Source organism: Podarcis melisellensis, assembly GCF_964234715.1.
Source record: "Podarcis melisellensis genome assembly, chromosome: 17".
Taxonomy (NCBI): domain Eukaryota; kingdom Metazoa; phylum Chordata; class Lepidosauria; order Squamata; family Lacertidae; genus Podarcis; species Podarcis melisellensis.
This window is the reverse complement of record NC_138534.1, coordinates 40,455,802-40,468,382: the sequence shown is the minus strand read 5'-3', so window position 1 is coordinate 40,468,382 and position 12,581 is coordinate 40,455,802. Positions and strand designations below refer to the sequence as shown.

The 12,581-nt window shown below is 46.0% G+C and overlaps 1 protein-coding gene across 4 annotated transcripts in view; it reads right to left on the bottom strand.

Annotated features, from left to right (window-relative positions):
* Positions 1-1,689: 1,689 nt before the first annotated feature.
* STYK1 (serine/threonine/tyrosine kinase 1) overlaps positions 1,690-12,581 on the bottom strand; it is a 21,320-nt gene continuing 10,428 nt past the window's right edge. For all 4 annotated transcript variants that reach the window (XM_081894507.1, XM_081894509.1, XM_081894508.1 and 1 more), the window contains exons 5-10: positions 12,047-12,228; positions 10,729-10,812; positions 9,499-9,707; positions 7,999-8,039; positions 7,278-7,374; positions 1,690-2,911 (exon numbers count right to left, since the gene is read on the bottom strand). In XM_081894507.1, coding sequence (XP_081750633.1) covers positions 2,707-2,911; positions 7,278-7,374; positions 7,999-8,039; positions 9,499-9,707; positions 10,729-10,812; positions 12,047-12,228 — 818 coding nt within the window. In that variant the 3' untranslated portion in view covers positions 1,690-2,706. The remainder of the gene's footprint in view (positions 2,912-7,277; positions 7,375-7,998; positions 8,040-9,498; positions 9,708-10,728; positions 10,813-12,046; positions 12,229-12,581) is intronic.

The window sequence follows — 12,581 nt, the reverse complement described above, 5'->3', positions numbered from 1 at the left end:
CCGACTCTGGGGTTGCAGCGCTCATCTCGCTTTATTGGCTGAGGGAGCCGGCATACAGCTTCCGGGTCATGTGGCCAGCAGGACTAAGCCACTTCTGGCAAACCAGAGCAGCGCACGGAAACGCCGTTTACCTTCCCACCAGAGCGGTACCTATTTATCTACTTGCACTTTGACGTGCTTTCGAACTGCTAGGTTGGCAGGAGCAGGGACTGAGCAACGGGGGCGAACCGCCGACCTTCTGATCAGCAAGTCCTAGGCTCTGTGATTTAACCCACAGCGCCAGCCGTGTCCCAAGTCAAACAAGTAGTCCATGTTAATTTTTCACAGCCATGATGGGCAAGGAGTATGTGTTTTGCACACTCCCTGCAAGGGGTTTAACCACATTCTCAGGCCACGATAACTGAAATGGATTCCATAAATCGGGGGCGGCTGACCCAGAGGCCGTATCCGGCCTCCTAAGCAATTTCTAGTGGTGCAAGGCGTGCAACTGGATTTCATTTTTTTAAAAGCAAGAAACTGACCAGCAGGTGGCACTGTTGAGCCATACCATCATGCCGGTGGGAGCCCGTAATTTCCATGTTTTCAGCTGAATGGCATGGCACATCGACAGCATTAAAAAGAAATATTCTCCTCATGTCCCTGTCCTTATTCTCCCCATCCTCACTGACAAGTACTTATTAATTTGCAGAGTACCATGTTCAACCAGATACCCAGATTCAGCCAGATAATTCTGCTCATTATTGCTAGCCCTTCACAAGTAATTTTGGCAGGTGTTTCCTAGCTTAGGCTTATTGTGATGTAAATTCATTTTGCGCTTCCCCCCGCCCTCAACTCTCTTATAATGCAGTCTGAGTTATACTGCCACAAGCATGGAGGCTCTCTCTGTGTGATAATTTTGCAGAGAATAGATCTTTGGATGTGTCGCCTCTCTGTGCAGCACATTCTCTCTCTTTCACACCCTTCACTTGTAGTTTGAGCTACAGAGCAGTTTACTCTCAGGTTCATTTTGCGCCACAAACTGAATAGGTGCACCTGTAGCTGAAAGCTCTCCCACATCATGCATGCACACACATACAAAACGTTTAGAAAGCTTTTTAAAACAGCCTCCTTTTAATTCTTTGTTTCTGTCTAATAAAGCAGGAACTATTCTAAGTGACTGTGCATATCTCCAGTGTGCACTGTGGCAAAGCCCTTAGAATCATAGAATCATAGTTGGAAGAGACGACAAGGGCCATCGAGTCCAACCCCCTGCCAAGCAGGAAACACCATCAGAGCACTCCTGACACATGGTTGTCAAGCCTCTGCTTAAAGACCTCCAAAGAAGGAGACTCCACCACACTCCTTGGCAGCAAATTCCACTGTCAAACAGCTCTTACTGTCAGGAAGTTCTTCCCAATGTTTAGGTGGAATCTTCTTTCTTGTAGTTTGGATCCATTGCTCCGTGTCCGCTTCTCTGGAGCAGCAGAAAACAACCTTTCTCCCTCCTCTATGTGACATCCTTTTATATATTTGAACATGGCTATCATATCACCCCTTAACCTCCTCTTCTCCAGGCTAAACATGCCCAGCTCCATTAGCCGTTCCTCATAAGGCATCGTTTCCAGGCCTTTGACCATTTTGGTTGCCCTCCTCTGGACACGTTCCAGTTTGTCAGTGTCCTTCTTGAACTGTGGTGCCCAGAATGGTCTTCTTCACGTCACCTGCTGTCGTCTGGCTTGAGAGGAGCATCAGTCCCTCTCCCAGGTCGCTCTCTCTTCCTTGACAAATGCATTCCTCGTGGGAAGGTCTGAATGCCACAACTGCCACAGCATAACAAACAGACTTGCAGCCAGCCTTCCCCTACATAATGTCCTCCAGAAATTTTGGACTACAACTTCCATTAGTTCCAGCCAGCTCAAAACATTTGTAGGTAGGCAGCGGCGGAGCACGCCAATTGGGTGTCTGGGGCGGCATGCGTGCCCTGCGCCCAGGGGTGGGGCCAGCCGCCCGCAGAGTGGGGCCAGCCGGGGCAGGACGCTCCACGGGGCGTCCGAGGAGTCTGCCTGCCTCCTTCTATCCAGCTACCCTACAGCTGAGGGGGAGGCGACAGGCGGACTGTTTTGGGGTAGTGCGGAGCCTGCAGGCACCCAAGCCACCGCGTCACTGCCAGGAGAGACACACAGCTTGGGCGTGCTGCAGGCCCCGCGGTGAGTATCACCCACCATTTTGTCACCTCAGTGGTGACACCCGGGGTGACCCACCCCCACTGTCCCCCTAGGTAGGGCAACCAGGTTGGGAAAAGCTGATGGAGATCAAACCACTTTAGGCTCATAGGGCCAGCAGATTAACACCAGAAGAGAAAGCCACCAATCAGCTATGCCCTTTGGGGCTTTCCTGGTCAGCCACACAGGCTACCTTCACCTGGTTTTGCCGGCCAGTCGAAGCCGTTTCCAGGGGAACTATCAATTCTTCATCTACTACTAAAGTTACAGTTCTATGAACAGTTGTACGGGTCACCCATTGAAGTCAGTTGGAGATGCTTACAATAAAATGCACACAATATCACAATGCACACCTCTTACAGCAAGGCTTCCTAACACCCAGATTCATTTTCTCCTTCATTTCTTCCATGGTGAACTGAAATGATGCCATTTCCTTTCTTGATGAGTCTTCAGAAGCTACCATTTCGCAGAGTCTGCCTTCTGCACATTATGAAAAGGCACCTTTTTAGAGCACGGTGTAGTCGGTGGCAAGATCTCTCAAGTCAATCCCAGCTACAGCGGCATAGAGCTCAGGCACCACCAGCTCCGGAATTTGCAGAACAGCCTGGTCATTGCTGGTCTTGATTCCCGTTTGCAGCCTCCTGATCAGCTCAGTGGGGGAAGGGCGATCTGTTGGAGTCCAGCGCCAGCAGGCCACCATAATGCTATACCTGTCAAAGAAAGCGTAGTGGTTCATCTCACGGATTTGACCTGTGCACCTATCCTTATGCATCTTGCAGAATGAGGTGGCAGGGTGAGCAGACAGTTTCTGGTCTGTGACATTTTGGATTGTAAGTGGAGGGCTGCATATTTTATAGCAGTCATAGCTGGTGGCGCTGTGGTCTAAACCACTGAGCCTCTTGGGCTTGCTGATCAGAAAGTCGGTGGTTCGAATCCCTGCAATGACTGCGTGAGCTCCCGTTGCTCAGTCCCTGCTCCTGCCAACCTAGCAGTTCGAAAGCACACCAGTGCAAGTAGATAAATAGGTACCGCTGTGGCGGGAAAGTAAATGGTGTTCCCGTGCACTCTGGTTAACCGTCATGGTGTTCCATTGCGCCAGAAGAGGTTTAGTCATGCTGGCCACATGACCCGGAAAGCTGCCGGCTCCCTCAGCCTGAAAGCGAGATGAGCGCTGCAACCCCATAGTTGACTGGACTTAACCATCCAGGGATCCTTTACCCTTTTTTACCTATTTTATAGTAGTGGGTAAACCTTAGTCTTGAATGGAGGGGAGGTTGTAGTCTCTGCCTGCCCCTCCAAAATATCATTAAAGCGACCTGGGAGGAATTGCTCCTGTCCATATGCCCAGGTGGACCACAGCACCCCTCAAAGCGGAGATCCCCACTGGGGTCTCCCTATTGATGTGAGCCATAGGACTCCCATGCTCCTGGCAGGTGGGTTGGAAGCCAATGGTTGTGCTCAATGCCTATGACGAACCTCTTACACCTGTAAACAGTTGTGGCCTTATTTGACCCAATTAAACTGTGTTGTGTCTATTCTTCCTAGCCAGTCGAGGGGTGCTAAAGGTAAAGGGACCCCAGACTGTTAGGTCCAGTCGTGGCCGACTCTGGGGTTGCAGCGCTCATCTCGCTTTATTGGCCGAGGGAGCTGGCGTACAACTTCCAGGTCATGTGGCCAGAATGACTGAGCCGCTAACTGGCAAACCAGAGCAGCGCACAGAAACGCCGTTTACCTTCCCGCCGGAGTGGTACCTATTTATCTACTTGCACTTTGACGTGCTTTCGAACTGCTAGGTTGGCAGGAGCAGGGACCGAGCAACAGGAGCTCACCCTGTCGTGGGGATTCGAACCACCGACCTTCTGATCGGCAAGCCCTAGGCTCTGTGGTTTAACCCACAGTGCCACCCATGTCCCTCGAGGGGTGGTAAGGGCACCTGAATATGCAATGCTATCCCTGTCAAAGAGAGGGCAGCGGTTCATCTCACAGTGCAATGCATAGTAAGGCATCTTTCATCACAAAATGGCAGAGAGAAATGACAGCTTTTGGTCTGTACCATTTTGGATTGTAGGTGGATAGCTACATATTTTCTAAACTCCCAGGATTATATCACAATCGTGTCCCTCCAGTCATGGAAAGTTTTTTTTAATTTAGGGGACCCTTTGCAATAACATGAAAACCACCTCTCCTTTCTGTTCTTGGATGCCTCCCCTGGAACAAAGAGCCTTTTGTGAGCCAAGGGACACACCTAGAGACAGCCCCCTATGTCAAGAAATCTAGCGTATCTCCCTTATATGCTAGGTTACCACGTGTAGAAAGAAATAACAAAGGATCTTACAGCACCTTAAAGACTAACAAATGCATTATGGGATAAGCTTTTATTGACTAGAATCCATTTCATGCAGGGAGTTTTCGATGTGAGGAAATATTCAAAATGATCTTGCACGCCATTCTGAAGTGCATAATACGTTCTTCTACTCCATCTCATTCTGTATACTTTGTAGCTTGGCTCCCTTGGGAGCCTTCTGTAACAAACTGTGACATGTTTATAATAAAATATAGCGTAAGGAACATATGCACTTGCAGGCAGAAAACCATGCATAAAGTGCTCTAGACAATTGCTTTTGCCTCATGTTTACTGTTGTTTTGCCTCGTGAAATTAGTTTTCAGGAAGCCTTTTATTTGAGAGGTATATGACCCAAAGTAACAGGCAGAATGTAGACTGCAGGGCCAAATCACACAGCCCGTTATTTATTCCCCCCCCTAAAAAAAAGGTGTGCTAAAACTAACTACATTTATTTTAAGGGGGGCAGTTGAGAGCCTTGCACCTATTTCTTGCCACCAAAAAACCCTACATTACTATTTGTACGTAAAGGAGCTATTTTTTTGGTGGTGGTGGGGAGATGGGACCCTACCTCTGACTAGGGCAAATAGCAACCACGGAGGAGGAGATCTTCAGCAAATAACTGGGGTGGTCCTCTAATCTGGATTGGGAGCATGTTCTGGATCAGTTGTGGAGAACCTTTGGCCTTCTGGATGTTGTTGAACTACAACTCTCATCATCCACAGCAAGCAGGGTCAGGGATGATGGATGCTATAGTTTAGCAACATTTGGAAGGCCAAAGGTTCCCCCCATCTCTTCTAGACTATGGGCCCAAGCCTGCTTTCACTTCAAAATAAGAGTGGCTAGTTTCAGCAATGCAATTTTTCAAATGGCAAATGCTTGACCTTACTCTCATAGGGCAAAATACTGTGAGAATTTGTTTTATATCATAAATATGCAGAAATTTCTTTAAATCAAAATTACTGGAACATCTCTGTGTTCACTCACATGCTTCAGCAGATGGGTGATTTAGTAGCACCCAATCTCTGCTCTTCTGCATTAAGATGGAAGTTGAGTGGCAACTTGACTTCCAGACTTCAGACTAAGTGAGAAGTCCCTCTTTCCTCCTCAGCCTCAAGTGTGTGAGCGCAGGATATATAGATTAATATGTGTGTGGGGGGGAAAGGATCAGCATTCTATTCCCCCTCACTACACTTATCCCGACTGCCCCCTTCTAGAATTTTTTTCGGGGGGCGGGTATCAAAGCAATGATATTTGGCAAGGGAGGGGTTTTCCCATCAAATGTGTTGGGTAACAGACTCTCCAACGTACAGATCTCACTCCTTTGTGACTGTAAAAGTGGATCTATAGAATCATTATATCATATAATCTTCTGTTGTCATTTACATTCGGCCTCACGGTCCAGGTTTCTGGCCCCATATTTATCGAGAATTGCTGACAGACCTCAGGAAGCCCAAATAATATACTTATTAAACGACGAAGACTCAAGTAGATCCCTTGCAGTCGCTAGATACCTGATTAATGTCTTATTTCATAAGAGGAGAAATGGATCACTGTATGACTGTGACAGCTTAGCCAAACTTAAGAACCATCAATAAGTGCCAGAACTAAGATGCATATCCCCCAAAATCTGAGGGATTTGAATTGCGGTTGACATAGAGGGAGCTTATTGTGTATAGTGTTTACTTAATTCAAGTAAAATTGGTTTTATATGGGTGTTTTAACTTGGAACTGTTTAAATTGTATTGTTTATGGATAAAGTTTGATGTATTGTTTTAGATATGGGCCAATGGCCGTAATAAATCAAATCAATGGCAAGGGAGGGGTTAAACTGAGGAGAGGAAAACAGCTTACAATAGTGGCCACATCGGCTTTTGCTGCCCATCCACACTTCTGCTTGCCCCATGCCTCGAAAGCGCAGCTCTGAGCACTTGCCTGCTTGCCCCACACCTTTTAGGAATGGGTCTGAGCAGGTTTGCCCTTGCTCTGGCACTGTCCCCTGGAAAACCCGCTCTTTAGCGATAAATCGGAGCAAACACCAATCTGGAGAAAACCCTATTGACGTTTGCTCTGATTCAGCAGTAAAGATTGAGTTTCCGGGGGGGAGGGGAAGCAGCAGGGCAAATCTGGATGAGCCCTATAGGGATGAAAGTACCGTATTTTTTGCTCTATAAGACTCACTTTTCCCCCTCCTAAAAAGTAAGGGGAAATATGTTTGCATCTCATGGAGTGAATGCAGGCTGCGCAGCTATCCCAGAAGCCAGAACAGCAAGAGGGATTGCTGCTTTCACTGCGCAGCGATCCCTCTTGCTGTTCTGGCTTCTGAGATTCAGAATATTTTTTTTCTTGTTTTCCTCCTCAAAAAACTAGGTGCGGCTTGTTGTCTGGTGCATCCTATAGAGCGAAAAATACGGTAAGTCCCACTACATTCATTGGGGCTTATTCATTGCAACTCAGTGGGATTTACTTCCAGGTGAGCCTTCATAGGCTTGGTCTGTTTCCTGGCATATGGAGCTAAGGGATGCAACCCTCCTGATTTAGTCACATGTAAACCACAGCTGTATACTTTTGTTCATAAAGGTTCAACATTTTTCAAATGCTGGCTCAGGTGCAAAGGTGCTTCTTGCAGATAGCAGGAAGGAAACAGAATGATCTGTGGTGGGTCGATCCTTTAGGAAACGAGGTAATAATTTAGAATAAAAGGCATTATAAGATGGGAAGCGGAGCAATCTTACATGGCTGGCTGACAGCTGGAAGGCCTCTTCATAGTGTGCTGCCTCTGAAGGTGTTGCAAGATATCAGACGGGGGAACCTCTGGAAATGGGGGCGCTCCTGGGTGGCAAAACAAAATGAAAACCCACGAGAGTTTTTACACTAATTAAATGAAAACATTCATTTAAATCCAGGTGAGACATGAGGTGGGCTCTCTTATGTGTTTTTTGTTTTTGTTGGAAGCAGCTAAGACGAAATGCAAATTGAAGTAAGGTTTTGTGTGGGGTGTTTTAATTTGACCATGCTTGACACAGAATCATACGGTTTGAAGGGGCCACGAGGGCTATCTAGTCTAACCCCCTGCAGTGCAGGAATCTTTTGACCAAGGTGGCCTCACAGTGGCGTAGCGTGGGGGGTGCAGGGGGGCCGGCCGCACCGGGTGCAACATCTGGGGGTTAGGGTTAGGGGGCGCAAATCCACGGGTTAGGGGGCGCAAATTATTTGCCTTGCCCCGGGTGCTGACAACCCACGCTACGCCACTGTGGCCTCATGACCCTGAGGTTAAGAGCATCATGCTCTGCCATCGAGCTATCCACTTCCAAAGCCTGCTTAAACTAAAAACCCAATTGTAGCTTTGACCAGAGGACCTCACGCTCTTATCTAGCACAATTACTCAAGCACATTTTTTAAAGTAAACATGATTAGGATTGCAGCCTCTTCTCAGGATTGCTTTCCTCTACTTACCTAATGTGATCATCTCATATAGTAAGATTCCAAAGGACCATCTGCCATAAAACAAAACGACAAAAGCAAAAGAGAAAAACGAAAAGGGTTAACAGACGCGGTCACTTCATACCTTCCACTGAGAGCTGCAGGAAAAGTACCGTATTTTTCGCTCCGTAGGACGCACTTTCCCCCTCCAAAAATTAAGGGGAGATGTGTGTGCGTCCTATGGAGCGAATGCAGGCTCCTTGGCTTCAGCGATAGCAATGCGAAGCCTCCAAAGCGCTCCCTCCACGCTCCGGAGGCAACGCGTTGCTTTTGCTGAAGCCTCTTGCTCTTCAGGCTTCAGGGATAGCCGCCTGAAGCCTTTGGAGTGCAGCGGGACCTCGCGCTGCGCTCCAAAGGCTTCGGGTTCCTTTTGCTGAAGCCGGGAGAGCAAGACACAAGGTGCGTCCTATAGAGCTAAAAATACGGTACCTTAAGGTTAGTCTGGGCCCTACCAAATTCAAGGAGCCACCAACTTCAGCAAGCACCCGGGTAGTCCTGATGGGTGTGCATTGGAAAAGTTCAACTCTCTGCAAGCTAGGAGGAGCTGTTGCTGAACCACAGCGATAGCCAATGTGAGACCCTGGCATCCTGAGTGATGAGGACCTGATGATATGGGTAACGAAAATATCATACCTAATAAAATCTTAAAGAGAACAGCAGTAGCATAGAAGAAGTGGCATCATAACATTATTGGGTTGTTTTGCTGGAGTGTGTCAAAGTGACTTGTGTCAAGTTGCACCTATGTAAGTGATGGAAAAGGTTTAAAAACTCTATTCCAGTCACTGATCAATGTAAGAGGACATTCAGAATTTAATTTGTTCAATCATTCGTACACTTATTCGTTCACTCAAACACCTTCTCACCTTCAGACGCTCTCACTTTTGGCTGAAGATAACAGCATCCTTAAACTATGGCACTGGTTGGATAATGGAACTTTATTCCAAAATGCTAAGAAGTTTATAAAGCCATTTTGCAAACTAGGTGAACAGAAACAAGCCAAATGTTCAATTCAATTAGCATGGGAAGTACCAAGCATTCTTATTCTAATTAATCTGATTGATTGCTTTCTCAGTACACTCGTAATATTAAGCTTATGCCATTTTCAATCTGTGTTATTTTCTATGTGTTACGTTAGTGTATTGCATTTTCCTTTAGGTTACTATGTCTTTCTTCAAAGTTCCTGATATTAATTTAATGATGAAGAAAATATTATTCTCTGAAGGAAGCAATGGGTATCAATAAACAACTGATTTGTTTCAGCCTTGAGTCTCTGGAGGGGTGGCTGTGTAGCAAAAAGAACTGACCATACTAACAGCCAACAGTGCAGTTGAGTAACCCAATATTATAGCTTGGGCTGAAGCACTCAAATTACCAGCTGGAAATACGCCTACATCTGTTGAAAAATAGGCAGGCGTACTCTGGCAGGCCTTTGACCAACAATCCTAGCTTATGAGATATCTGAATGGACCGTACATGTCTGCCTTGATGTTGGGTGGTTTCTTCATCAGTCGCTCTGGAGCCTGCCACTTGAGTGGAACGGTTTGTGCGATGGAGCTGGGACCGCAGGTGTGGCCTCTGTATGCCAGTCCCAGTCTGCAGAGCTTCACAGTAAATGCATTGCCAATCAGGACATTCCTGGCTGCCACATCGCCATGAAATAGTTTCTTCCCCTGAAGAAAATCCTGGAAAATTTAGAAATGATATGTTGTCAGCTGCTACATTGAGAGCACCTCTCCCTGTTTTAACATGAAGTATGCACCAACACTTACATCTAGATTTGGCAAGTCCTATCAGATATTCAGCACACACAATCAAATTAGGTTTTACAACAGGAAATCAGTTATCTTGGGGTGGGGAGAAGGTTTGGTTAGTATTTTCCTAGTTTCATACAGTATTTATCTCTTGCAAGGCTGTATTTTCCTAGCTGTAGGCATGAAATTGTTTCATACAGTATTTATCCTTTGCAATGCAGCAGCCCCCAGAGGTTTTCTCCCAGTTGTGTTAGGAATATAGGAATCTCCTTGGACCGATGGTCCATCTGCTCAGCACTGTCTCCTCCTGTCGGTGCCTCTTTAGGAGACAGAAATGTGTCTTTCTCAGCCCTTCCCAGACATGCCAGGTACTGAACCTAGAAACTTTGCACGCAGATCATACGCTCTGCCACGAAGTTGCAGCCTCCCCTATCATGGTTACATCGGCAAGTGTGGGTCCAAGCTTCAAAGACTTTAGTAGACATTTTATTTTATTAAGTTTATAATTTTCATTTATTACAAATAAACATTTCAACAACAACAAAAATAAACTATTCTCACATATCAAACCCTGACTTCCCTTCCCCTCTTCCAGCAGTTCCATGAATTTACCCTCTTTTTCTTTTCTTCTGCATATCCCAATTAACTATTTATTTTTTTCCTCATCTATTTCATATATGTTTTAGAAACTGCAAGTGTTTACAATAATACTGCTAATGTCTTAATTTGTTTACAATTTATTTGCAAATATTCAAGAAACGATTTCCATTCCTTAATAAAAAGTTTGTCGTCTTGATTTCTTATTCTTCTGGTAAGTTTAGCCAATGCATAGTCCATTTGGTAGACATTTTATGTCTCCTGTGAACCAAACAAATTACCTAGTGTGGGTGTTACTCTCATTCTCTGAAGGAAGCCAGTTGTGGGTGGGGCTGGGCTTAATTAATAAACTTACCAGAGCCGACGCAATTTGTTGTCCAATTTTATAGACCTGTTTCTCTGTAAGATCAAGTGGCAATCCGTCCATGGTCACCACATCCTAGCAAGACAGAAACAGGAGGTTTGATATACACTCGCTACTTCCCCAGGTAGTGAGATGGGAGGGACAATGCTACCAGACTGTTTCCTTTGGAAAAGGGGCAGTAGTGTCTTTCATGTCAGAAGGCACCTGGAGGGAAGGTGCTCAGACAGGCCTGAGAGAGCAGCAGAGAAGATGGATGACCCTAAACTGGAGATGGACTAGGAGGGCACCCAGGGAAAAGGGAGCGACTGGTAGCCACACATGAACAGGAGTGCACCTGGAAACAGATGGGTGTCTAAAGTTCTAAGTACAGTACAACCTACAACTCCAAACTGTTTCTGTACTCCTCCTTCTTAACCAGAAAGTGTCACATTCCCCAAATTGCTATAGTTATTGCACTCCCAGCTACAGTATAACGTTCCCAGATCCTCAGCAGAATGGTAGCTTTAAAATATACTAATTTTTGCACGCATCCACTCCAGGTATTGGTTGCATAGATTTTAGCTCAATTGTTTACTGTACCACTACATATCTATTCCCATGGTCCTTATAGTTAGGTAAAGATAAAGGGACCCCTGCGGGGATTTGAAGGGCCGACCTTCTGATTGGCAAGCCCTAGGCTCTGTGGTTTAACCCGTAGCGCCACACACGTCCCTCTTTATAGTTAGGTAGTTACTTATTATTGTTAGTTGCACCACAGTTTCTGAACAGTGAGAACTTTTAGGGTTCCAGATTGTACCTTGGGGGTAAGGTTACCAGATTTTTTTCAATGAATCCGGGGACACTTTTCAACTTCAATGGATTTTGTACAGGGACTGATTTGTAAATCCGGGGACTGTCCCCGGGAAACGGCGACATCTGGTAACCATCCCTTGGGGTGCTTTCCTTGGACTGAATATAACTGTGATGCCACACTTACTTACACATCTATAGAGGCTAAGCTCAAGATGAAAAGTTCACAGCATCTCCAGTGGATCCTGTTCTGCCATTAAGGTTCCTCAGTACTCACAGAGAGCAAGTCAAATCTCCTGTGTGTTTCATAGATTCACCTGTCTATTGCTCTCTTTTAAACATATACACACACCTTGGTGATATCATATCCAGCCAGGGAAGGGGAGAAGAAAGACATGCCCACTTCCAGAAGACTCTCTGGTCATGAACTCCTATGGCAACAATTCACCTGTACTTACTATATTACAATATATTGGAGACCGATCAGATCTAGCTAGGCACAGCCTTTCTTCAGACTTACCCTGCGGCAGGTCCAAAGGAAGTTCAGAAGATTTCCATTGGAAGCATCCTCCAATATCATGTAAAGCGGCATCTGGTGCACACAACACCCGATTAACTTAACGATGTTTTCGTGATTGCCAAGAAACTGATAAAACTTAATCCTTTCCATGAAATCTTTAATCTCATAGGAGCTGGCAGACTCTGAAAGGGAAGTTAAAAATGAGTGAGAGATGCTGGTATGACTCTCTTAATCAGGGGGTCAGCAAACCTTTTCAGCAGGGGGCCAGTCCACTGTCCCTCAAACCTTGGGGGGCGGACGGTGGACTATATTTTGGAAAAAAATTAAAATGAACGAATTCCTATGCTCCACAAATAATCCAGAGATGCTTTTTAAATAAAAGGACACATTCTGCTCAAAAACATGCTGATTACTGGACCGTCCGAGGGCCGGATTTCAAAGGCGATTGGGCCAGATCCGGCCCCTGGGCCTTAGTTTTCCTACCCATGCTCTTAATGATTCTCCTTTGGGAAGCTAAGAAGAAAGAAAGAAAGGA